Source organism: Nicotiana attenuata, unplaced genomic scaffold (assembly GCF_001879085.1).
Source record: "Nicotiana attenuata strain UT unplaced genomic scaffold, NIATTr2, whole genome shotgun sequence".
NCBI lineage: Eukaryota > Viridiplantae > Streptophyta > Magnoliopsida > Solanales > Solanaceae > Nicotiana > Nicotiana attenuata.
In genome coordinates this window covers 222,764-248,419 of record NW_017670482.1, presented here as the reverse complement: position 1 = coordinate 248,419, position 25,656 = coordinate 222,764, and the positions used below count along the sequence as shown (strand labels likewise).

The 25,656-nt window shown below is 38.0% G+C and overlaps 1 protein-coding gene across 3 annotated transcripts; it reads left to right on the top strand.

The window, feature by feature from the left end:
• The first annotated feature begins 2,942 nt into the window (after positions 1-2,942).
• On the top strand, positions 2,943-24,561 carry LOC109240068 (cell cycle checkpoint control protein RAD9A). 3 transcript variants are annotated; one of them, XM_019406684.1, is made up of 11 exons: positions 2,943-3,067; positions 9,524-9,674; positions 11,010-11,129; positions 11,218-11,326; positions 21,237-21,497; positions 21,583-21,695; positions 21,898-21,962; positions 22,631-22,875; positions 22,967-23,114; positions 24,094-24,134; positions 24,212-24,561. In XM_019406684.1, exons 2-11 carry the CDS (start codon positions 9,570-9,572, stop codon positions 24,334-24,336), a joined length of 1,332 nt encoding a protein of 443 aa, XP_019262229.1. In that variant the 5' UTR covers positions 2,943-3,067; positions 9,524-9,569; the 3' UTR covers positions 24,337-24,561. The 3 variants fall into 3 exon arrangements, with proteins under 3 accessions (XP_019262229.1, XP_019262228.1, XP_019262230.1); XM_019406683.1 differs by having other exon boundaries at positions 2,943-3,071; XM_019406685.1 differs by having other exon boundaries at positions 2,944-3,071; positions 21,237-21,488.
• Positions 24,562-25,656: the final 1,095 nt, after the last annotated feature.

Genomic DNA, 25,656 nt, shown 5'->3' with positions numbered 1-25,656 from the left:
TCGTTGGTAGCAACTAGAAGATTAAGGTAATTAAGAAATTGAAGGTGTCTCCCATCTCCGATGAGAGAATTTTTCGGATAAGATCAAAGAGACCATTTTTACTGAGAAGAAATGATTGACTAGTAAGTTAAAATCCCCTTTTTAATCTTTACCACGTAATTAAATTAATGTATGCTAATTAAGCTCGTTTTAAGATTAAGGTAATTAATTATCCACGTGGCATGTCACATGGCATGTTTTAAAATTTATTTAGAGTGTGTACCATACGCACTAGTAAAATTGAGAGGGGAGAGTTTTATTATGAAGGGGGATATAGTTCAGGAGGGTTTTGGAGACACTCGATAGTTAGGTAGGGAACTGATAAAGATCGTATAGTTTAGGCGGGTTTGAGGGTATTAACTCTAAAATAAAGCTATTTATTTTAATATAAATACAAGGAAGAACAACTAGAGGCCCTTCTAAAAAAAAAAAAAAACTAATTTCAGGATATATATCAAAAATTGTATAGAAAAACCACTATGAGGGTGTTTGGCCAAGCTTATAAGCTGGTCAAACTGGCTTATCAGCACCTTTTGACTTATCTACGTATTTGGTAAATACCCAAAGTGCTTATAAGCCAAGGCTTTTTAGCTTATAAGCACTTTTAGTTTGACCAAGCCTTTTACTAGTTTATCGTTAATAATATTTTCTAATTCACAAAATATTTTTCCCAAAATAAATTTTCTATCTTTCATTTCATTCCATATTCGTTGTTCATCTTTTTCTTTACAAAGAAATATTTTAATTTATAATCTTTTGTAAAGCTTTTAAGGATATTTTAGTCATAAAAGAACAACTTATCAGCGTTTTATTTCAGCACCTCGCAGTAAATGCTTATTTAAAAAAGAAATAATTACAAGAAAATGCACATGACTTCACACCATAACAAAAAATAGCCCATGTGTTTTAAGTTTTACCCGACCTAGCCCATATTGTATATATTTTGAAAGAACTAGCAAATTCAATCTGTGTTCTTACAACCATTGCTTCTAAAAGCTATGGAGTTAAATCTGTGTTCTCACAACCATTGCTTTCACTCTCTGTTCTTCTCACATCTTCTGCATATGCTTCAAGGGGTCGTGTATTTTCTGCTTCTCCCCCTGTCACCTGGTTACAATATAAGAAAATTGAATAGTATAAGTCCACCATTGAATGCCATTCAAAGCTTTGCTTTCAAAAATGGGATTTTTTGAGTTTGTTAGCTGTTTGGATTGGGTGTTGTTCCAATTGATTGAAAAATTCAAACAACAACAACAACAACTACCCAGTATAGTCCCACAAAGTGGGGTCTGGGGAGGGTAATACGTACACAGGCCTTACCCCTACCCGAAAGGGCAGAGAGGCTGTTTCCAATCGACCCTCGGCTCAGGAAAGAAAAGGAAAAGGAAAAAGAAAAACAAAATCAAAAAAGCATTAGTGACTCCAGCAGAAATCGCATAAATAATTATCTAAACATAAAACCATAAATTAAATGGCATGCAATAATATCGACCAGTAACTACCATAAGGGGGCACAATACAATACATAAGTCATCTATGGAGAGCTCTACCAAACCCCACCTAGCCCCGGGAATGAAGTACGACAAGTTCTAGAAGCCCCTATCTTACAACCCTGATACTAGACCTCCAGACTTTCCTATCAAGGGCCATGTCCTCGGAAATCCGCATTCTTGCCATGTCCTGCCTAATCACCTCTCCCCAATACTTCTTAGGCCTCTCTCTGCCTCGACTCGAGCCAACCACCTCCAACCGCTCGCAACTCCTTACCGGGGCATCAGGGCTTCTCCTCCGCACATGCCCGAACCACCTGAGCCTCACTTCCCGCATCTTCTCATCCACTGGGGCCACCCCCATCTTCTCTCGAATAACTTCATTCTTAATCTTATCTAACCTGGTGCGCCCGCACATCCACCTGAGCATCCTCATCTCCGCAACCTTCACTCTCCGAACATGCGATTTCTTAACCGGCCAGCACTCCGCCCCATACAATATGGCAGGTCTAACCACAACTCTATAAAACTTCCCCTCGAGTTTAGGTGGCACTTTCTTGTCACACAAGACTCCTGATGCAAGCCTCCATTTCGACCACCCCGCCCCTATACGGTGAGTGACATCCTCGTCGATCTCTCCGTCCCTTTGAATCACCGACCCAAGATATTTGAAACTGTCCCTCTTGGAGATGACCTGAGATCCAAGCTTCACGACCCTGCCTACTTCGCTCGACTCGGCGCTAAACTTGCACTTCAGGTATTCTGTCTTAGACCTGCTTAGTTTGAAACCCTTAGTGATTGAAAAATTCAAAAGGAGTTCAAAATTTAAATTTGAAGTGATTTGGAGTAGATTTGAGTTAAATTTTAGAAAAGACGCAAGGAATAAGACGGAGTCAGTTTTTTGTATAATTATGTATAATCTTGTATAATAGCGTATATGAGTGTATAAACACATCTTATACACTATTATACACTTTTATACACCTTTATACAAGCGTATGTAAACGAACTTCTTCCACGATTTTCAGTTACAATTCTTGTTCAAAACCAGTCCAAATCTCCATTAAAGGACTTCAAATTTTTATATACAATCTCCTTATACTATCTCTAACAAGTCTAAATAACACCCACTCTAAATTTCTTACAAAATCAAATTCGAATTTTAACCCACATATTTAAGCTTGTTAAAAATCTAATTTTTTACTATCCAAATGAATTTTGTTTTGTTGAACTAATATTTAAGTCAAAATTACTGATTCGAAATTAACTTAAAAGCTTGAACAATCTTTTTTAAAAATTAAATAGTAATTTCGAGAACCTTTTGAAATATGAACTATAAAATTGAAAAGTAGGTACCGAATTGTTCTTTGTGTAAAATTTTCACTATAAAAAATTTGTTTCCGCGCTTAAAAATACTTTTCCCACTTCAACCTTATGGCTAATGCAAACGGGCTCTATATCTCAGCTAAATCAGGAACTCCTCCGACCGGCAAAGGGCACGGCATCAGCGATTCGGATTCGGCGACTCCTCTTCTCTTGTCTGTATGGCTCTCTCTTCTTTCGTCTCTTTTGTAGTATTATTTTTGTTTAATTTGTTTCATCCTCGTTTGTTTTGATTTAATATAGTGAATCATTCTTCTATAGCTGTCGGCTATATTGGTTCAATTTCATGGGGAAGGAGATGGTATAGAATATAGAATGAAAGGTTGAATATGATGCGTAATTTTGGGATAGAGATTTGCAGTTACTGAGAAACCAACCAAATTATGCATTTGGGCGTAACGATTTGTTATTGGAAAATTCGAATACAATATTCTCAGAAATAATAATTTAAATTTCTTAATTCAAGTGACAAAGGTTGGTTGAGGGAGTTGTGACTTAGGTCACAAATTCAAGTTCCCAGGGCTTAGTTCAAGTGGCAAAGGTAACGAATGAGGAAGCAAGTGAAATAACAAAAAGGGCAGCCCGGTGCACTAAGCCCGCGCTATGCGCGGGGCCGGGGAAGGGCTGGACCACAAGGGTCTATCGTACGCAGCCTTACCCTGCATTTCTGCAAGAGGCTGTTTCCACGGCTCGAACCTGTGACAAGAAACACCTAAATTTAGTTTAAGTTATAACATTTAGTACTTCACGGGGGAAGGAAACAGAGATTTGGTCTTAATGCGACTGGAATCTGAAGCTGAGAATGAATATTAACCGTCCTCTTCAGAGAGCTATAGTAATTTGTTATGCATATTTGTTTTCATAGTGCCATAGTTGTTCCAATAGAGCGATTTAGCAGAAGGGTGATCAGTGATGAATGGTATTCTTTGACTTAACTTCCTTGCATCTGCGATGAAAGCTCAAATTTCCTTCACACAGAGATGTGTTTTATACTGACCATGATGGTAGCTCAGATTTCCTTCATTTACTGATGCGTTTTATAGTACTAAGGCCTCATTTGTTTTTTTTAAGATCAAGAGGTCTGAATGTGAATACACATCTGAATATCAAGATGTGTATTAAGATTAAGACATCTAAATCTGAATACACATCTGAATATATTAAGATGTGTATTAAGATCTGAATAGAAATAATTAAGACTGTTTGATTTTTAACATCTGAATGTATAAAAATTTTCTTTATTTGAAAATTAATAAACATAAAATTCAAATGAAATACTAACTAATCTAATATTCTATCAATAAAATATATAATTTTTTATAATATGATAGTTGTTGGTGGTGATGGCTAACGGGTGAATGCCGACTAGAGGCGGTGGTTGGTGGTAGTTTTGGTTGATGATGGTGGTTCATGCTAGTAGCTAGTAGTGATTGGTAGTTGTGGCGATTATGATTGAGGATGGTGGTGGTGGGTGGTGGTAGTAGTTGTGATTCAGGAAGGTGGTGGGTGGGTGATGGTAGGTTATAATGATGGACAGTGTCGGCTGTGGTTATTGATGGTGATGGGGTGGTCAGTTGTGGTAGTTGAGGCGGATGAGTGTTGATTGTGGGTGGGAATGATGGTGCCGGAGTGGTGGGGATGGTCGATAATGGAGGCTATGATTGAGGATGACGGTGGCGTGGTGGTGGTGGGGTGGCGGTGGTGGTGGTGGCATGGTGGTAGTTGATAATGGTAGGCGTGGCGGCAGTTAATAATGAATATGTGATAGCATCTTAATGAAATTAAGTCTCTGTTATAGATCTTAATCATACAGACCTATTCAGACCCATTAAGTGGTTGTGAAGTAAATAAAACAAACACACTTAATAATTAAGATCTGAATAATTAAGATTCAGACTTTAAAAACAAACGCACTTAATGTCTGAGATCTGAATGATTAAGATTCAGACCTCCATTAAGTGCAAACAAATTAGGCCTAAAAGGTCTATAACAACTGAGAGCAAATATTTAGGATGTTCAAACTTGTCTTGACTCGGAAATGAGCATTACAGTGGTTTTCTTGGTCTTACCAAACTCAGACAAGTTCAGTTGAGCCGATTATGAGTCGACCTCAAGTTGTTATCCTGTGTATTCAGTACATCTATTGGTTATTGAGTCAAGCTCTAACTGAGTATAATAAATTAAGAAAACACACCATGGAAAAGAAAAACAAAAGGAAGAGTGTCTTCAAGCTTGACTACTTATTAAGAAAAAGTTGTCCAAGCTTAGTTTGATGGGTTAACCAGATTAACTATGTTGAAGTACCAGCTAATCAGCTAGTGAGGATTTGCAAATTGACTCATTCTCAATTTATACACTAAATTCAGTTTTGCTCAGTAGTCAGTATTTATCTTGTTGCGTCTTTTAACCTTAGTTTTTCCTATTTTACATCTGTGCTGCTTATGTTGTTTTCAAAGTATAGTGTACAACTGGTTAGTCAAATCCTTCTTAGGCATAATGTTTTAACTACAGTCTACACATTAAAGTAACAAAATCATGCCTACACCAAATGTGCTCCATGATCCATAAGTGTTTTCACGAAAACTTGATTCCTAAAGTTATGTCAATGGCTAATTTATGCTGTTGTATACTTTATTTTACATAATAGTTATTATCTTGTTGACAACGATTGTAATATCACCTGGTGCTATTTTACATAATAGTTTATCATCATCATCATCTTGTTGACAACGATTGTAATTGCTGCTATCTTTTAGATCCATATCACCCGGTGCTGTTGGAAAGCCATATTACTTTAACATTATGGCTCCTGTAATAACTCTGTAATCTTCTATTTCTCCTATGGGCAAAAGGTCATCCTTCTAGATATTATCACTGTACCTTTATTTGAAATAACAACAACAACGACCCAGTAAAGTCCCACTCAGTGGGGTTTGGGGAGGGTAGTGTGTACGCAGACCTTACCCCTACCCCGATAGGGCAGAGAGGATGTTTCCGATAGACCCTCGGCTCAGGAAGATGGAAATAAAACAAGGAAAGAAAAGACAATTCATCAGTATTGTCAACATAACCATAGAAATAATGACAGCATCCTAAAAACCATAAAATAGATGACATGCAATAACAATAACCCGCAACTAAGATCAGAGCTATGGGAAACAGTAAGGTTAGTGTGAACTCTACATCAACAACAAGCCGTCTAGGACCAACCTACTCAAACTCGTTTCACCCCCCAGAATGGAGAAGGAGAAGCTCGACTACCACTCTATCCTACAACCCTAATGCTCGACCTCCAGACCTTCCTATCAAGGGTCATGTCCTCGGAAATTTGCAATCGTGCCATGTCCTGCCTGATCACCTCTCCCCAATACTTCTTAGGCCGACCTCTACCTCTTCTTGTACCCACTAAAGCCAACAACTCACACCTCCTCACCGGAGCATCCAGGCTTCGCCTCCGCACATGCCCGAACCATCTGAGCCTCGCTTCCCGCATCTTGTCATCCACAGAGGCCACACCCACCTTCTCCCGAATATCTTCATTCCTAATCTTATCTATCCTAGTGTGCCCGCACATCCACCTCAACATCCTCATCTCAGCTACCTTCATCTTCTGGATATGAGAGTTCTTAACTGGCCAACACTCTGCCCCATACAACATGGCCGGTCTAACCACCGCTCTATAAAACTTACCTTTGAGTATAGGTGGCACTTTCTTGTCACATAGGACTCCAGATGCTAGCCTTCATTTCGTCCACCCCACTCCAACGCGGTGAGTGACGTCCTCGTCGATCTCTCCATCTCCTTGAATAACCGACCCAAGGTACTTGAAACTACCTCTCTTGGGGATGACCTGTGATCCAAGTCTCACATCCATGCCTACTTCCCTCGACTCGGCGCTGAACTTGCACTCCAGGTACTCCGTCTTAGTCCTGCTCAATCTGAAACCCTTAGACTCGAGAGCCCGTCTCCAAACCTCCAACCTCTCGTTAACACCGTCCCGCGTCTCATCAATCAGGACTATGTCATCAGCGAATAACATACACCATGGCACTTCCCCTTGAATATGGTGTGTTAGTGCATCCATTACTAAGGCAAATAAGAACGGGCTAAGCGCAGATCCTTGGTGTAACCCCATAACGACCGGAAAATCCTTGGTGTACCTTTATTTGAAATAGCATAGCTTTATTCATGTTGGGTGGCTATCCCTACTAGTATTATATATAATATATAAGAGAGGATAAGCTGGCACTTGATGGTCAACATGCCTGCTTCATTTTGTCACTTCATGTGTTGTTGACACGTTCATCTGAATTTGCCAGGCACCCCTTCGAATTTTCTTACATTTCAATACTATCTCCACTGCATTTCTTTGCTCTGCTTAACGTTGACAGCAGCAAAGTACCTGCCAGGATAATCCTACGCCTTTCTTCTCTCATCTATCTGTGTTTTCCTTTTCCCTCTATTAAGCCTTCATCTCGATTGCACTCTAATTCTGACCTGCTTCCTCTCTCTGGTAAGTGCTGAATTTACAAATTTAACTTTCTAAAGCAGCTTTTTTTACTATGATGCTTTTGATTATTCAAGGCGTAGGCTTGAATCCCAAGTCAAAGCTGCATCAGCTACTTGATTTTGTAGCTAATACTGTAGCTTATTTGTTCAATTACTCTATCACAAAATTTGGGATTTTCACCCAAATCAGTGTATGTTTGGAGTTGTTCCCCATTCCAGTTAGAGTTGAATTCAATTCCGATACAGATCCTTTTAGCCCCTTTGAGCATATTTGCTGATGTTATTAATTTAGGAGCTATGTAGTGATGGTTGAGGATGTGATGATTTACCTTACAAACATGCCAGTTCTTGTAATGTTTGGTGGGTTTAATGTGTTTTTTCTACGGCATTTCTTACTCTTCCCCATTCTGCTTTGTTCATGTGTTGCTTCTAGGTTTAATAAGTGTAATGAATCACCAATTGTTTGCTAGATCTTAATTTCTTTTTCTTTGGCAGCTTTGCTTTCAGTTGGCCTGCTATGTGTTTGTGAAATTGCCTTCTGAAAACTTTAGTTCTCAAACAAAGAGGGTGAGATGAGAATCAAGGTATTGAGGGATGAAAAGACTGTTAGCTTCCATGGTGATGAAAGCAATTTGGTTCATAATCATCTACAAAAACTTTTTTACTAGACATCTTTTTTTACATAATGATATAATTTTGAAGTGTTTTAGTAATTGGATACTGGTGAGTGGGGATGGCAGTAATGAAGAAATAAAGGTTAGCAATTAGTTTCCTGATTGTTGTTAGTTGAGGTATGAACTATAGCTAAAAGTAAGAGACATGCAGGAAGTGATAAATAGCAAATTAGGTTCTCAGATGTTTGGATGCAGAAGAAGAAATCCTTGAAACGTTGAACAGGAAAGTGATTTGAGCTTCATTTTATTTTCGTTTTTTGTTCTACTTTTTCCTGACCATTTACCTTTGTTTCGTTGTTCGATTTGTCAGCTTCTTCTTTTAACTGTCTTCGCGATTTTCTGCACAATTATTGGGTCATTTTGCTAGTTTCTGCAGTTCGTTTGTGTTAGAATTTCTTTCTCTTTCAGTTTATTTGTTTCTAAACGAGCTTTCATTTATCTGTGGTGCCACTTTGATTTGTATTTCGAATTTTGACAACAAAGGGTAGTACTTCAAAACTTTGGACTATATTCTCTGGTTTCATGGAAAATTTGGGCTCCATAGTCTAATAAATAGGTGATAGAATTGCTATAGTCTTCCAAATTTTTGGATAATAGAGATGCATAGGATTAGAAGGATAAATAGCTAATTGAGTCAGCAGTTATGTACAAACAGTAGTGCTCTGATGAGGATGAGAAGTAGTGCAGGCTGGGGTTTACTATATCAAAATATAAGAAGGAAACAAAAGATTTAAATTAGTTATTGTATAAGCTTGTGATCAATTGTTCATATGATACAACAACAGAGGACGGGGTTTAGAATATCGGACTGTTGATCTTAGTATTTCCATGATTACTCTCATGTAAAGTGCATCTTGGATTACCAGTAGTTGACGAGCTTCAATGGTTGATTAAACTTTTACCGCTGTGTATGTCTTTATTTTGAATTTTAAAGCGAAGCGTTCTGAACTTCTAATGTGGCTTTCGCAATGGAGATTTCTGGAGTTATTCTCTCTACCTTTAGGTGAAAATTGGTTCAATTGAGTCAATAACTTCGCTGAAAGTTGAGTACACAGTCTATATTTTCTTTAGCAAGAACAATAACAAAAATGTTAGATGTAGTTGTTGCTTCTGCTATTCCTTTTGATAATTTCGACGGAGATAAAAATGTTTGTGTATTTGCTAACGTGAAGCTTCATCTAGCCGTTGGGCCCGGGCTCAGCCCGGGCATAACCTCACTAGTATTATATAGAGAGGGGATTGGAAATAATGTCTAGGGCAAAATAAAATTGTGTAGGATTAGGGGAGGAAAATATTATTATTTAAAGTTGGATAATGAGTTTGATTTTCGGGATGTGAATAATTTTCACCCTACCAATAATAATTGTCATTATGATTAAAGGCCTCTTCTGGAGGTTTAACAAATTTCCCTTCCCGCCCTTTGGACAGAAGGGTTGCCCCCAAAATCTGCAGCGAGTAGTAGAAACTAGAAGAAATGGAGTTCACACTCAGTGGGAATGCACTGAAGACATTCGCCCGATCCATCACGTGCCTCGCACGCATTGGCAACGAGCTTGTCATTCAAGCCTCTCCTTCCCAGGTGAACACTACTTTGGTTTATGTTTATTTCTTTTCAGAGTCTTAGAATCAATTAATTGATCATAACTTTATAATTTCCTTGATAGTCCCTTAGTGTTTGGTGCTCTGTAATAAGTTAGCTGAAGAACTAAAAGTATATGAATGTAATTTTGGGATTGCTTTTGCTCCATAACTTCGTGCTCTTACAGTAATTAGGGTTTTGTTATTAACGAGGTTGTATAAAGAAGCTTCAGATTATGTTGTGGGCATATGAGGCGTAAACTAAAATAAACAAAAGTTGGACCTTGATTGATGCCCAAGCATGAACACCGCTGTCCCATGAAAAAAAAACTTATCCGTGCCCATTTTTTTGCACCGAGCAAATGGATGTAAGATCTTGTATATAAACTTGTACAACTTACCTCATATGTATTCACACTTTAATTTGTGACTTTTATGATAAAATTGCTTGGTTTCGCATAAATCAGACAAGTATATTCCCACCTCCAAGCTCGGTCGCAAAGACCTAACGCAGAGAGTTGTTGTTGTTGTTGTTCGTAGTAATACAATAATAGAGTTGCAAACTTCTACAGGGGAGCAAATATTGTCCCGATTTGTACCTAGGATATATAGGGCTGGGTTCCATATTTAGGATCAGACTCTTGATAATTGAGCTAACCCCCTTCGAAATTAAGATATTTGTCAGTTTAGAGTAAATTGCATCATTCTCTGATATAACAAGGTGATGATGATATGAGTTAAGCTAAATGAAAGAAATGATAATTCATATCGCCCACCCCAACTTATTTGGGACTGAGGAGTAGTAGTAGTTGTTGTATCTGATATAACAAGGTCCCTAACCCTGTGAAATTTTAATAAGAGGAGATGATTCAACAACGTTTGACAAGGGGCAAATCAGTGTTGTCAAAGGCACGCTTTAAGTGCGCTTAAGCCCTGAAGCGAGACGCAAAGCATGTTGACGCTTCAATGTCATCATCAAGGCTTCAAGGCATATTTTCCTTGCCAATGAGCGTACTTCTGAAGAGGCGACACTAAACCATTGATATTTCACTATATCGTTATTTTTTTAAATTTATTTGTCCTAATTTGTTTTTCATGCTTATAAATAATTATTACGCTTTGACTGCACATATATTATATATTTATATTTTTTTTCTCTATTCGCGCCTTTCTTCATTAAAGCCCACACTTTATTTGTGCTTTGCACTTATTAGAGTTTTTTTGCGCTTTTCGCCTTTGATAACACGGGGGCAAATTGGTCTCATCTTTAAACCTGAAACTATCAAAATGGATGTGAAATTAAAGTTCCCACTTCATTGTCTTTTTTTTTTGGCAGCTCACATGTCACACTCTCAACTCCTCAAGATCTGCCTATCAATCAATGACATTTGAACCTGATTTTTTTGATGTCTACACCGTCTTGGGTCCACAGGTGCAATGTAGTGTGCTCTTGAAGGTATATGCTTTTAGCAATGCAATGCTGCATAGTCTGAAATGTGCTGGTTACCCGGCTGTCGAATTTTCACTTACCTTGATTTTTACAGGCTATTTGTTCTGTTTTGAGAACACCAATTGCCAGCATTGATCATTTGAGTGTGTCATTGCCTAATCCTGATGCATCAAAGGTGCAGTGGACATTGAACTGCCATAATGGTAAGACTTTCTCTACAGTATTTCTTTTCATTTTTTTCCAACTTTTTCAGGATTTAACCAAATAGAAGGAAAATACATTTTCTGGTTAGGAGCCTATAGATTAGGACGGAGCATCTTTAATTTGATGGATGGACATGTAGAGACTCTCGCAGCTATAGTGTCAAAGGTCTGGTAAATGTTACTATGATTCTCATGAATCAATGGTCACGTTTTTGTCTTCCATGCTTTTTCTTCACATTTTGGTCACAGTGTGATATAGTACCAAAAGGGAGAAGATAGAAAGGTAAAGAAAACGTCAAAATGGAGAGAAACTAAGAAAGAAAGCTAAGAGGGAGAGTATAACGGCTCAGACCGAACTGCTAAGGTATTGTCCGCTCCTTGGGGCCTCACATTTTTGTCCTCCTGGGCTTTGGTCCAAAAGGCGCTTCAACAATTGAAATCGTGTGCTCGCCTTTTATGGCCTCTAACTTTCCCTTCCTATTGAGATATGGGATTTGCCTAAGGAAAGTAGGGCTGTGCATAATATAGTAAATACCGAATTACCGTATCGAGACCGAAAATTTTCGTGTATGGTATTCGGTATTTGGTTTAAGTTTTTAAAATAATTTAGTATTAGGTATGGTATTTAGTATTTAAAAAATGATACCGAAATACCAATACTGTACTGAAATATATACTAAACTACACATTATACATATTATTGATTAACATACTAAGTTAAATAATACTTTTCTTTGGCATTCCTGTTGAGATTTACAGTAAAGCCAATGTACTTCTTTAGGAAAATGGATTCTTACTCTCAAGGTTGCAAAGCAGTTTAACGTAATGTTTCAACGGTTTTAGGGTGCTTCTTTCTCCGTTACTCTTGTATTGTTGTTGCATATGTTAGACCAGTCCTTGTTGTATTCTCTAATTTCAACAATTAACTCTAAGCAAGTAATATGATAATTTCAATGATCAAATTTATTTTTTTATGTACCTTTTTTCTCGTAGTTGATACTTAATGTTTTTGGACAAAGATTTTGTCAATAGTCAGGTAAACTTAGAATGTTTTTATTGAGTACTTTAATTAAAAATATTATAGTCTATGGCTCTATGCACTAGTTAATATTCAAGTCGAATAAACTGAAATTACCGGACTGAATTAACCGAAACCGAAAGGAGAAAAGTCGAACCATACCTAATTACATTCGGTATGGTATTGGTATAGCATTTTAAGAAACCAAATACCAAAAGTACTGAACTAGTGCACTAAGCTCCCGCTATGCGCGGGGTCTGGAGAAGGGCCGGACCACAATGGTCTATTGTACATAGCCTTATCCTGCATTTCTGCAAGAAGTTGTTTCCTCGGCTCGAAACCGTGACCTCCTGGTCACATGGCAACAACTTTACCAGTTACCGAACCGGAATGACTAAATAATGTACCGTACCTACCGATGAACACCCCTAAAGGAAAGTATCATAGTGAACCTCCTTTCGAATTTAATGATTAGCAGTCTGTAGGCTATTAAGAGGTATAGTCTCTGATACCACTTGTAACGGCCCATGCCTAATTGCCAAGGTATCGTTAGCTCTGGTCTAACCTTTGGGTTTGTCCATTTGGTTATAATCTTGTGAGAAGTATAGCACGGAAAAGTTATATTAATTATGTCTAAAGTGTTGTACAATGCCCTATTTATATACAATGATAACATGATAATAGGTATATACTTCCCGATGTGGGACACTATACATTACTAACTATTTAACACTCCCCCTCAAGCTATGTAACTAATACGAGAACCAGTAAGAGATTTGGTGAGAATATTTGCATGTTGATCATTCAACTCTACAAACTTTGTAACAATATCTCCTGAGAGTATCTTTTCTCTAATAAAGTGACAGTCGATCTCAATGTGTTTAGTCCTTTCACGGAACACCGGATTTGACGCAATATGAAGAGCAACTTGATTATCTCTATCTGGTTAATTTCTCCGTACTTCAACTCCTTGAGCAACTGCTTGATCCAAACTAGCTCACACGTTGCCATAGTCATGGCCCGATATCCTTTCTTCTGCGCTAGATCGAGCAACTGCATTCTGTTTTTTGCTTTTTCAAGAGAACAAATTACCTCCTACTAGAACACAATATGCAGACATAGAACGTCTATCAAAAGGTGCTCCCGCCCAATCAGCATCTATGTACCCAATATAGTGTTGTCAAAGGCGCGCTTAAGCCTTGAAGCGAGGCTCATAACATGTTGAGCGCTTCGCCTCGCTTTCTGGGCGCTTTAGTGTCGCATCAAAGCTCTAAGGCATACTCTTCCTTGCCAATGAGTGTAATCCTGAAAAGGCGACCTTAAACAATTGATATTTCACTTTATAGTGATTTGTTTTCAATTTCTTTGTCCATATATTTGTTATTCATGCTTATAATGATTAGTCTTGGACTACATGCATATTTTTACATTTTTTCCCATTGCGCCCTTTTTCATTAAAGCCCACGCTTTATTTGCTCTTTGCGCTTAAAGCCCCAACGGACCTTAGAGCTTTTTTGCGCTTTTTGCCTTTGATAACACTAACTTAATAATCTGCTCATGGCCTCGATCCTCGAATAGTAATCTTTTGCCTGGAGCTGACTTTATATAGCGAAGAATGCGAACAACGGCATCCCAGTGACTATCACTGGGAGAATCCATAAACTGACTTATAACACTCACAGGAAAAGAAAATAAATGTCAGGTATAGTCATAGTCACTGTGAGGTAATTCAATTTCCAACCAACCTCCTATATCTCGTAGGATCGGTAAGAGGCTCCCCCTGTCCTAGCAGAATCTTAGCATTCGGATCCATAGGAGTGGCAACAGGTTTGCAGCCCATCATTCCAGTCTCCTCAAAAATGTCTAAGGCATACTTTCGTTGTGAAATAATAATACCTGAGCACTGAGCGAGCGATCTCAATAGCTAGAAAATAGTTCATTCTGCCCAGATCCTTAGTTTGGAAGTGCTGAAAGAGATGCTGCTTCAGATTAGTAATACTATCCCGATCATTGCCAGTAATAACAATATCAACATAAACCACTAAATAAACACACAGATTAGGAGCAGAATACCGATAAAACATAGAGTGATCAGCTTCACTACGAGTCATGCTGAACTCCTGAATAACTGTGTTGAACTTACCAAACCAAGCTCGAGGGGATTGTTTCAAACCAATAGTGACCTGCGCAATCGGCATACAAGACTACTAGACTCTGCTTGAGCAACAAAACCAGGTGGTTGCTCCATATAAACTTATTCTTCAAGAACACCGTGGAGAAAAGCATTCTTAATGTCTAACTGATAAAGAGGCCAATGGTGTACAACAACCATGGACAAAAAGAGGCGAACATATGCTACTTTAGCCACGGGAGAGAAAGTGTCACTATAATCAAGCCCAAATATCTGAGTGTATCCTTATGCAACAAGACAAACCTTAAGCAGATCAACCTGGCCATCTGGGTCGGCTTTGACCGCATAAACCCTACGATAACCTATAGTATACTTACCTGAAGGAAGAGGAACAAGCTCCTAAGTGCCATTCGCATGTAAAGCAGACATCTCGTCAACCATAGCCTGTCGCCATCCTCACCTGTAGACTTAGGGATGGAAACAGTGGACGAAGATGATATAAAAGCATAATGAGGTGATGATAGACGATGATAACTTAAACCGACATAATGGGGATTAGGATTAAGTGTGGATCGTACACCTTTTCGGAGTGCAATTGGAGGTGCAATTGGATGGACTAGGAGGAGACAAGTCCACAGTAGGTGCGGAATCTGATGCTGGGACGTGAATTACCTGGCCTGATGCTGGACGTGGACGACAATGATAAGTCAAGAGTGGTGGCCTTGCGGCTGGGATGTAGGAAGAGCAATTGTAGACTCCTCAAAAGTATGTATAAGTAGTTGTGGTTGTGGTGGTGCTGTTGATGTGGATTCCTCACAAGTAGGTACAGGTAAGATCTCAGATATATTAAGATGATTAAAAGAAGTTAAGTAAGGTTAACAACAACAACAACAACAACAACAACAAAAAATCCAGTGTAATTCCAAAAGTGGGGTCCGTGGAGGGTAGTGTGTACGTAAACCTTACTCCTACTCTATAAAGGTAAAGAGGTTGTTTTCGATAGACCCTCGGCTCAAGGAACAATAAAAATAAAGCAACTTGACCATGCTTAGTACATGATCCAATAATACACACTTAACATTTCTCAGAAAAGAACAGAGCAGTCCATTGTTGTTGAAAGTGTAAAAGCTATATTAGACAGCCTCTGATGCTTGTGTAGAATACAATTGCATCTAAAAGTGTCTAATTTGCCTAATCCTTTACACTAGGTATTTACAGATACTACGTGAATCTACGTGAATAATCCAACTTTAAAGACTTAATTTGCCAAATCAATTTCTAAGATAATAATGTAGTCAACCGTTATCCACTTTTCATCTAAAAAAAATAAGTTATAGTTCCTTTGACTACCTAATCCAGTCCTTTGCATTTTTTTTAATGATGGTGGTGTCCAGGCCAACTTGCGCACACCTCGACTATTCCATCGAGCATCTGCTACCTTCCACCAGCACAGTACCGAGTAACTCTGCCACCAGTCCTTTGATTATTTTCCATAAGCTTTCAGTGATCCTTCAAACATGTGAATTTCCGACACTTCAACCATCTCCTTTTTTCTTTTCTTGATTCCCCTAACTTTCAGTTATGCACTCTTCATTTGAAAACTAAAAAAAATTATGGAAAAATTGTACAGTCAAACCTCTCTATAACCGCCTCGTTTGTTACGATATTTTTTGGCTTGTATAATAAATGGTTGTTATATACCTACAAAGGTCAGGTGAATAGCAGCGATACCCCTTTTGAACTCGAGAATAACCAAGAAGGACACACTTAAGAGCACGAGGAGCTAACTTATCTTTTCTAGGAGCTAAGTTGTGAACAAAACATGTACTCCCAAAAACACGAAAAGAAAGAGAGTATAAGGGTGACCGAAGGAACAATACTGAATGTGGAATATGATTCTGGATAGCAGATGAAGACATTCGATTAATCAAGTTGCAAGCTGTAAGAACTACATCGCCCCAAAAATGCAGCGGGACATGGGACTGAGTGAGAAATGTGCGAGCAGTTTCATTGAGCTGCCTATTCTTTCTCTCTGCTACCCATTCTGCTGGGGAGTACACAGATAAGATTTTTGATGGATAATTCCTTGAGAGGTCATAAATTACTGAAACCGAGAGGATAAGTACTCTAAAGCATTATCACTACGAAAAGTACGAATAGAACACCAAATTGATTTTTAATTTCAGCACAAAAATTCTGGAACATAGAAAACAACTCAGAATGATCTTTCATTAGGAAAATCCAAGTACATCTTGAGTAATTATTAATAAAACAAACAAAATAACGAAATCCTAAGGTTGAACTAACTCTACTAGGACCCCTATATATCAGAATGAACTAAAAAAAAATTGACTTTAGACGACTCTCAGCACTACGCGAAAAGGTGGCTCAGGTATGTTTCCCAAGTTGACACGACTTACAATCTAATGTAGATAAACTAGACAAACTAGGCACCATTGTCTCGAGGATCTCTAACTGGATATGCTGTGGAGGAATTGAGTGAGTTAAGGTAGTAAAGACCTTGTGATTCAAGCCATATGCCAATCGTCTGCCCCGTACTGCGGTCCTGCATAATAAAAGAATCAACAATAAAATATATACAACAATGGAAGTCTCGAGTCAAATGACTAACAGATGCAAGACTAAAAGGATAGATGCAAGACTAAAAGGATAGACAGGGACATAAAGAACGAAATCTAGAGTGACAGAAGATGAGGGATTAGCTTGTCCAACTCCTTTTGCTTTAGTTTTGAACCCATTAGCTAAAGTAACAGTAGGAAGAGAATGTGAATACACAATATTCGACAGAAGTGATTTATTACCAAAGATATGATGAAAAGCTCCCGAGTCCATGACCCACGATCCAAGAGTACTAGACTGAGAAATACTAGCAAAAGAATTACCAGCAACTGGAGCATCAATCTGAGCAACAGAGGTTACTTGTGGAGATGCCTGCTTACTTTCTTGATACTGAAGTAACTCATTATATTCCCCTTCAGATAAAGAAATTCCTTGGTTACTTGTAGTCTCGGTCTGAGCAACACGAGCGTTTCTGGGTGGTCGACAATGTAAAGAATAGCACACTTCACGAGGGTGTCCAAGTTTATTACAATAAGAACACTTGGGTTGAGATCTCCCAAAACGACCTTCTCGTCGATTCTCCATAGCCCGAGATATCCGGTTTTCCATTGTTTGATATGTGAGAATAGAGGAGTCAACAGTTGGTGGTGAGACCACTGTGTGACTGGGTGGCGCAGCAAGACGAAGCAATCTAGAGAATAGTTCAGCAACTGTAGGAATCGAAGGACTAGCCAAAATTTGGTCTCTCACTAAGTCAAGGTCATTAGGCGGTCCAGTAAGTGTAAGAACTAGAAACATATTCTGTCGTTGCTCTTGTTGTTTTTCAACACTAGCCGTGACTGGCATCAACTTTTCAAATTCCTCCATAATTGCCTGTACTTGTCCCAATGTCCCAAGTAGGTAGACATATCCAAATTCCTGTTTCTTTAAGTTTGTCATTAGAGATATCATATCATAAAAATGAGATATATCATTAGTGTATAAAGTACGAGCCTTCTTCCAAACTGAATAACATATCTGGAATGCACGAAACAAAGGCATTAACTTGGAATCATCGATTGCCTTAACAAACAACATAATTGAGCATCAATTTTCTCCTAGAGTGCTTTGGCCTTTTTATCCCCATCACTAGTCTTCTTGGCTAGGTGATCTTGAACACCTTGACCCTTGCACCACAACTCAACAGAAGAAGTCCGGGCTAAGTAGTTTGAACTTCCATTAAGGATTCCGAAGTAACCATCAAACTTGAATTTCCAGAACCCGTATTTTTAGAACCAAAAATATCAAGTCCCAAAGACATTGTTGGACCAAATAGCATAGACAATCAAGAACAATAAAAAGCTCGCAGGAATAGTGAAGAAAAAACACTGTATCTTGCCCGAAACTGAACAATCGCCAGAAATCTCGCCGGAAAATAAAGAAGCCGTCGGAATTTGATGAAACCTGATGGATATGCTCGAAATAGCTTCGCGAGCAAGCTGTCCAAAAGAACTTTTGTCAAAAACTGGCCGGAGGGCAGCTCACGCGTGAAGAGATCTCGTCGGAATTTTCCTCCTTATGGTCAGCGCGTGTGGTGGTAATTTTTGGTGGGGTTTGCTGGGGTTTGGTCGCAGGAGGGTGTAGGACCATGCGGTGGTGTTGGTTTTAGGACAACACTGAGGGAAACATAGGTGACGCAATAACAACCCTAAAAGTCGCCGGAAATTGACACACAACGACTGTCTGGCGGAGTTTTCTTTCATGGATGTTTCTCACTAACGCTCTGATACCATGTGAGAAGTATAGCACGGGAAAGTTTTATTAATTATGACTAAAGTGTTGTACAATGCCCTATTTATATACGTTGATTACATAATAATAGGTACCTACTTCCCGATGTGGGACACTATACAATACTTACTATTTAACAAATCTAAAAGACCCCTCAAAAATTGAATTCCCAGCTCGTCCTTTTAGGCCCCCTCCATTCCCCTCCATTCCAATGTGGTATTTGTCTAAAATAAGCTCACGTCGAACCCTTCAAGTTCAAAAACCAACCAATGGTTCTTAGACTAATATATTCATTAGAACAATATACACTATATTCCTATTTGTAATCTTTACCGCACAAAAATAAATAAATTAATGTTCCTATTTATAAATTAGGGAAAATGAACAAAATAGAACTCTTAAGAGAACTGAGACTCAATATTGAAAAAGGACAATGGTAAAATCAAACTAAATTTTGTAATAATACTGCGGGATAAAGTCTTGGCGTAACTAGTAAAGTTGCTGCCATGTGACCAGGAGGTCACGGGTTCGAGTCGTGGAAACAACCTCTTGTAGAAATGCAGGGTAAGGTTGCGTACAACAGACCCTTGTGGTCCGCCCTTCCCCGGACCCCGTGTATAGCAGTAGCTTAGTGCACCGGGCTGCCCTACTGCGGGATAAAATATATTTATCTAATCATAATTTGGTTAAAGAATAAAAACGAAATAAATGTAAACTAATTTGAAAAAATCTAGGGTCTGATATAAAATATCTCATTTTTAGAAGCTGCATAATGCTGTCTTGGTGGGCGAAAACTTGACCCTCTGTAATCAATGATTAGGATAAATAAAACAGAATGATATTATTATCTTGACTGTTGATCCTTTCACCGAGTGATAGTTTTTATGGGTTCTTTCTGAGAAGGGTTTCCTTTTGCAAGGTTTTCATGGTTATGCATGGGAAAAAAATTATTGAATCACCTTACATTAACTCAGTATTGAGCGGAAAGACAAGTTCCTCAAGGTGGTCAAGTCGTTACTTTTTATACTGTCTTGCAGAACCTTAATATTGTCCCCAACTTCCAAAATCTCAAAATAACTGAGAGTGATTGTCGAGATAACCTCCCTACCGTAGCTGCACCGATGTCGTGAAACCAGTGTTGTCAAAGGCAAAAAGCTCTAAAAAGCGCTTTAGGTGCTTTAAGCGCAAAGCGCAATTTAAGCATGGGCTTTGGTAAAAAAGGCACAATGAAGGACAAAAATACAATTATATATGTAAGTTCAGAAAAAGTAATAAATTCATTCTTAATGTTTTCCTCAACAACTAATATACTTCTTTGCCGATTATATTTGTTGTTTAGTACCGCTCCATTCAAGATAGAACTCATGAGAAATGAATGCTCCCGCCTTAGTGCATTCCCTACACTGAAGCGTAGCTTAAGCGAGGCGAAATACCGTCCTTGAGCTTTTCTGGACTTCAGGGTTTAGGCACGCCTTAAATGAGCCTTTGACAAAAGCAGGTTTCATTTGAATGCTGAGGATGGGGTTATTTGGTAGAGGAGAGTGTGATGATTATGTTCACAGATATGGATATTAAGAGTGCCACGCGATGAATTAGAATTTATGCTCCTATACTAAGATCGATGCAGTACTAAAAAGAGAGAAAGGAGAAAGGTAAGGAAAAGATACGGAGGGGAATTTATAGGAGAGGTGAGGGAGAGATAATAAAAAGATCCGTAGTTTTCAGATCCTATCTAATTAAATGATAAAGATAATTTCAAACTAAAGCAAGTTATAATAACAATGAATAGGATGTAATAAATGAAAAAATCAAGTATAATCTAATAGATAAATTTGACATCATAAGAATCTAAACAGATAATTACAAAATAATTGTAAAATTAATGTGGAAATTTAGCAAGATAATCTCAGAAGTAAACAATAGTTTGGCTTTTCTAGTATAAAATCTCTATCTTTAGGGATGCATCTTAAGGAACCTGGGTTTTCCAAGTACGAAATTTGAAACAACTTAAAAATAATATATGTTACATACTCTTTTTTGCCAGATTCTTACAGGAGTATCATTGGAATATTGCGACTATGTAGTTTGTCATATTTTAATCTCCTGGAAGTGTTATGCTTACATTTGTTATATTTTAATCTCCTGGAAGTAATGCTTAATAGTTTTACTTGTAATAGTTTTCAACATTTTCTGTTTTAAACTTTCCCGAGCACTTATTAGCAGTCTTTCAGTTGAGCTTTCACAATTTGTATCATGAAGGAATGATTTGCACCATTGAATACATCAAGAGGAGTTAGAGATTTCCCATACATCTCTCAACGCCTCATGACCTGCTTAATCTTTCAGATTACTTGATATGTACAACTTAGATGATCCAGTTGATGTATAGCACCACCATGCTAATTTTACAGGTATGAGGAAAGCTTATTGGATTACTTGCAATGTTGAACCTGACATACAACACCTATCCCTTGATAGGAGAAAGCTTCCAAGCAACTTTGTGGTGAGGCCTCGTGATCTGAACAGGTTATTGTCCAACTTCCAGACAACCCTTCAGGAGATCACAATCATTGCTACCAATCCAACTTCCTTGCCTCCTGATGCTGCAACTGAAATTGGAGGGAAAGCTGTTGAGCTCAGAAGTTATATAGACCCAACAAAAGGTATACTGGGTCAGTCTCTTCTTTTTTTCCATTTTCTTTTTGTTTTCTCTTTCTTGTTTGTAGGCAGTTTTAAACTTTAGATCTTTCTTTGTAGACAATGATTCATCACTACACACTCAGTTGTGGATAGATCCTACTGAAGAGTTTGTGCAGTACAATCATATCGGAAACCCTGTGGATGTGACCTTTGGAGTGAAGGAATCGAAGGTATCCTCGTTTCTCGTCGCTGATAGGAACTTTTCTAATCCAACTAAGCCTTTTCCAAGTCTGAAACCTTTTTCTTCATTTATTTCATTGATGACATGTAATCACAATTTTGTTGCTGTAAAATAGTTCTTGTGTTTTATGGAGGTCTTTGTAATGTTTGCTGAACCTTCTTTTTTGTTTCTTTTGCAAATTTTCTATTCAGGCCTTCCTTTCTTTCTGTGAGGGATGTGAAGTTGACATACACTTCTATTTTGATAAAGCTGGCGAGTAAGATAATCTCACTCTGCTTCTCCATTGACATCAGTTCGTCGTTGTTTTTTTTTACCCTGTCCTTGTCTTCAGTAAGAGGAACTCTTTGCGTTTAGGATATTTGCACAGAAAGCTATTGTGAAGTCAGGACATTCTCCATATCAGCACTTGTTGGCTTGGATGGTTGATCAGTAATTCAAAGGAGTATAATACTAATCTGCTCTCATCACAATGATAATTTAGATTGTATGGTTTTTGTAAAACGGCTTAATGAGGATATTCACTTACTATTACTAAGAAAATGAAAGAAAAGGTGAACGCAATAACGTCCAAAGACATGTCTGCTACTTAATCAATTTGGCTAGTATGTTTAAATTAATTGCAGTTGATTATTGTGGGAGATAAGGTTGGCCATCTCTCCTGACAAGACGGGTCGCAACTTTTGGCTTTACCTGTTACTGGACCCAGTACATACTACTTCGGAGTCTCGTGGATCTAGTGTATGGACCATGTTAAACTACTAATGAATGTGCATTTGTGTGCATATGTGTGTCCCTTCAATTATTATGACTTTTTTAATGTCGTACAATTTCAATTCTTTAGTAGATTTCTTCTTTGCTGTTTTAGGCACAAGTTTTTTGTTTTCATATAAGATTTTCTTCTAATTGAACTGAAATCATGGACAGGCCAATTCTAATGACGCCAAAATTTGGTTTAGATGATGGCTCGATCTCAACTTTTGATGCCACCTTGGTACTTGCAACCATGCTTATGTCCCAGCTCAATACTGCTGGCTCCTCTGAAAATCCACAAGTTGCTGGCACTTCCCACGGTGAGGCTAATGATGGAAGACAGGCCCCACCCCAGGAGAGATCAAAAGGGAATTCTGGGCTTCCATCTGATCAGACCAGGATTTGGTCCGATCTTTCAGGTTATTATTCTCTGAACTCTTGTTTATAGATGGTACAAGATATTTGATGGTAATATTTACTTAATTGTCATAAATTTCAACTAAAAAACAGGAAGCAGAACAAAAGGTGGTAATGGTGCTGAACCTGGAGGGGGTAGAAATGAAAATGATATTGAACTAAGGGAAATTCACCGAATTGGTGCAATACACATTTCTGAAGCTGGAGCTGCTGGAAGAGATATGTCTGATATACATAATGAGTATCCTAAACTTATTTTGCTGTCAAAGTTATTAGCAATTTTAATGCTCCATTTTTAAACCTATTATTAACTGCAAAACATAAGCTAAAGTGGTTAAAGCTAGCCAACATGTCAAGTAAAATTGGTTTGCCAAAAGTTTCAATTATAGGTACATATTTTACAAACCTATCGAGGGGTAAGAAGTATGAGGTTTTGGTCCCAAACTATAAACCTTTGTCCATCTGAAGCTAATATAATGGGAAGGTATTTATACGACAGGGCACCTATATCAACCGTTTCAAATTTCTTGCATATTTTCTTCTGCATTTTCCACGTGGTTGTTCCAGGTTGTAGTGGATAACATGTTATGCTGAGTCAGCTCTCTTTACGTTAAGCGGTCATTTGGCTGACCTCATAAGAAAAGTAATCCAATGAAATTCCTTATCTAATACACTCTTTCATTTGAAATATTAAAGCTCTGCATCACTGATGTAATATCTACTTAAATAGTTTTCAAGTATAAAACTCTACATAACTTATGCAGCGTTGGTTTCCGATATTAAACTCTATATACGTGCATGCATAATTTATACGTGAATCTAAATATTATTTTATGCGGGATAGAATCTGAAATGATAATGTATATTAACAATTCAAGGATAAAGTATCGGAAAGACAAAATTACCCTTAAAGTAGGCAGTCCCTGCATATCAATCCCTAGATTATTATTCATTGCATAGCAATTCATGTTATAAACCCTTGTTTAAGTAGTCCCTTAACCAGACAGCCCCTAGCGGTATCTAGGATGGACATAGTAACTAGACGAAACTGCATACACACACACACATACACGCAGATACACATGCTCCAATCATCCAGATGATCTATGTGAGCGAGATAATGGATTTTGATGGTGAATTTGAAAATAGGTGTGAAATTCAAAGTATTTTATAAGTGGACTTCCCAGACGAAAGTGGCTTTTCTTGACAATATCCATTAGCTTCCCTTCTGAGGACAGAAATCATTTGGAAGAACCTCAAGGTTAGTCAGATTCCAACTCTGGTCATTTTAATTTTTCTAGTCTAATCAGCTTAAGATGCTCCAATTGTGTTCTTCAGGCATGACAGATTTGAAAGGTCATGCTTCTCAACACCATCCTAGTAACTGGGTAGATGCAGATGACGACGATGATGAAGAAGATGAGTCGGAGTTGTGTGTTCAATCAACGCCTCCATATCATTAGGAATACAGCAACTCCAGTTGCTCTGTAATCCTTACAGGCAATTGTTTATTGGTGATGTCTGTTGTCAGTATGTACAGTTGTCCTCCCAATGCTCCACTAATCTGACTTTGCACTTGGTTCCCTCTTACCTAAGCAGTCCTCTATGGTTAAATCATGTTTACCATGAATTATATTTGGCCTGCAAGCATATATGATGATACAGCTCATTAGTTTATCTTTTGAAAATTTCGTTTTCTCATTCTGGTAAAAGAAAATAACACATGGAGAGAGGCTAGTAACTCAGTACCATACAAATAACATATCCTTTTGGAATCTTTAATTAATAGAGGATCTTTTCTATCTTAGTGAAATGATGCCGGCTTCTCCATGTAAAAATTGGCTGATCACTCCTCCATGTTGCAAGTATAAGCGATTTCCGGGATAAGTATAGAAAAGGTTCGCAACAAGTCTCCTTGTTAGTAGATAGGTTTCACGACTCAAATCCCACCAAGTCGTGATGACATCTAACCCAACCCGCTAGGCGAACTAAACAACATACAAGACAACCTAAACTGAACATCAAATAAATAATAAAATAAGAAACGAAATTTAATACAAACTACTCCAAGAAGTGGTGTCACAAGTCATGAGCAACTAGAAATAAGAATACTCTGCAGATATGAAAGAGTACATTATGAGGTTGAATATACATAAATAGAAATATAAGATCCTAGGCTACCATGAACAAATAGCAAGTGATAACTAAGATGTTGATATGTCTTCAGTGCTCGCTTTCGAACTTTGCAACAACTCAACTCTAGAATCTGCACGCAAGGTGCAGAAGTGTAGTATGAGTACAATCGACCCCATGTACTCATTAAGTATCAAGACAAATCTCAATGAAGTAGTGGCGGTATTTAGTCAAAAGATACTCACTTTATATAACCTGTGCAGTTCATAAGCATATACAAAAATAGTGAAACAATCAAGGAGCAACAAATATGAATAATAAGGTGCACAATCGAAGTACAAGATAGGAAGCATGTTTTTCTTAGATATCATGATCAAAAGCATATATCAATGCATTTAATCCGCATATAAAGGAGATACGTGTCAAGCAACATTTATTCGAATGCTTTTACATGAGTCTAGAATGTCTATGCATGATAGATTCAAACTTTACATCAACGGACACCCTCCGAGTGTCCGACAACCTACTAATAAGTCTCATGCATATGTAAAATGCACCGAGTAGCATCTAAGAATGATATGCATGAATGATGCATATAAGAATGCATGAATACGCGCATCTCATGTCAAACCAGAAACCAGTCGGTTTCT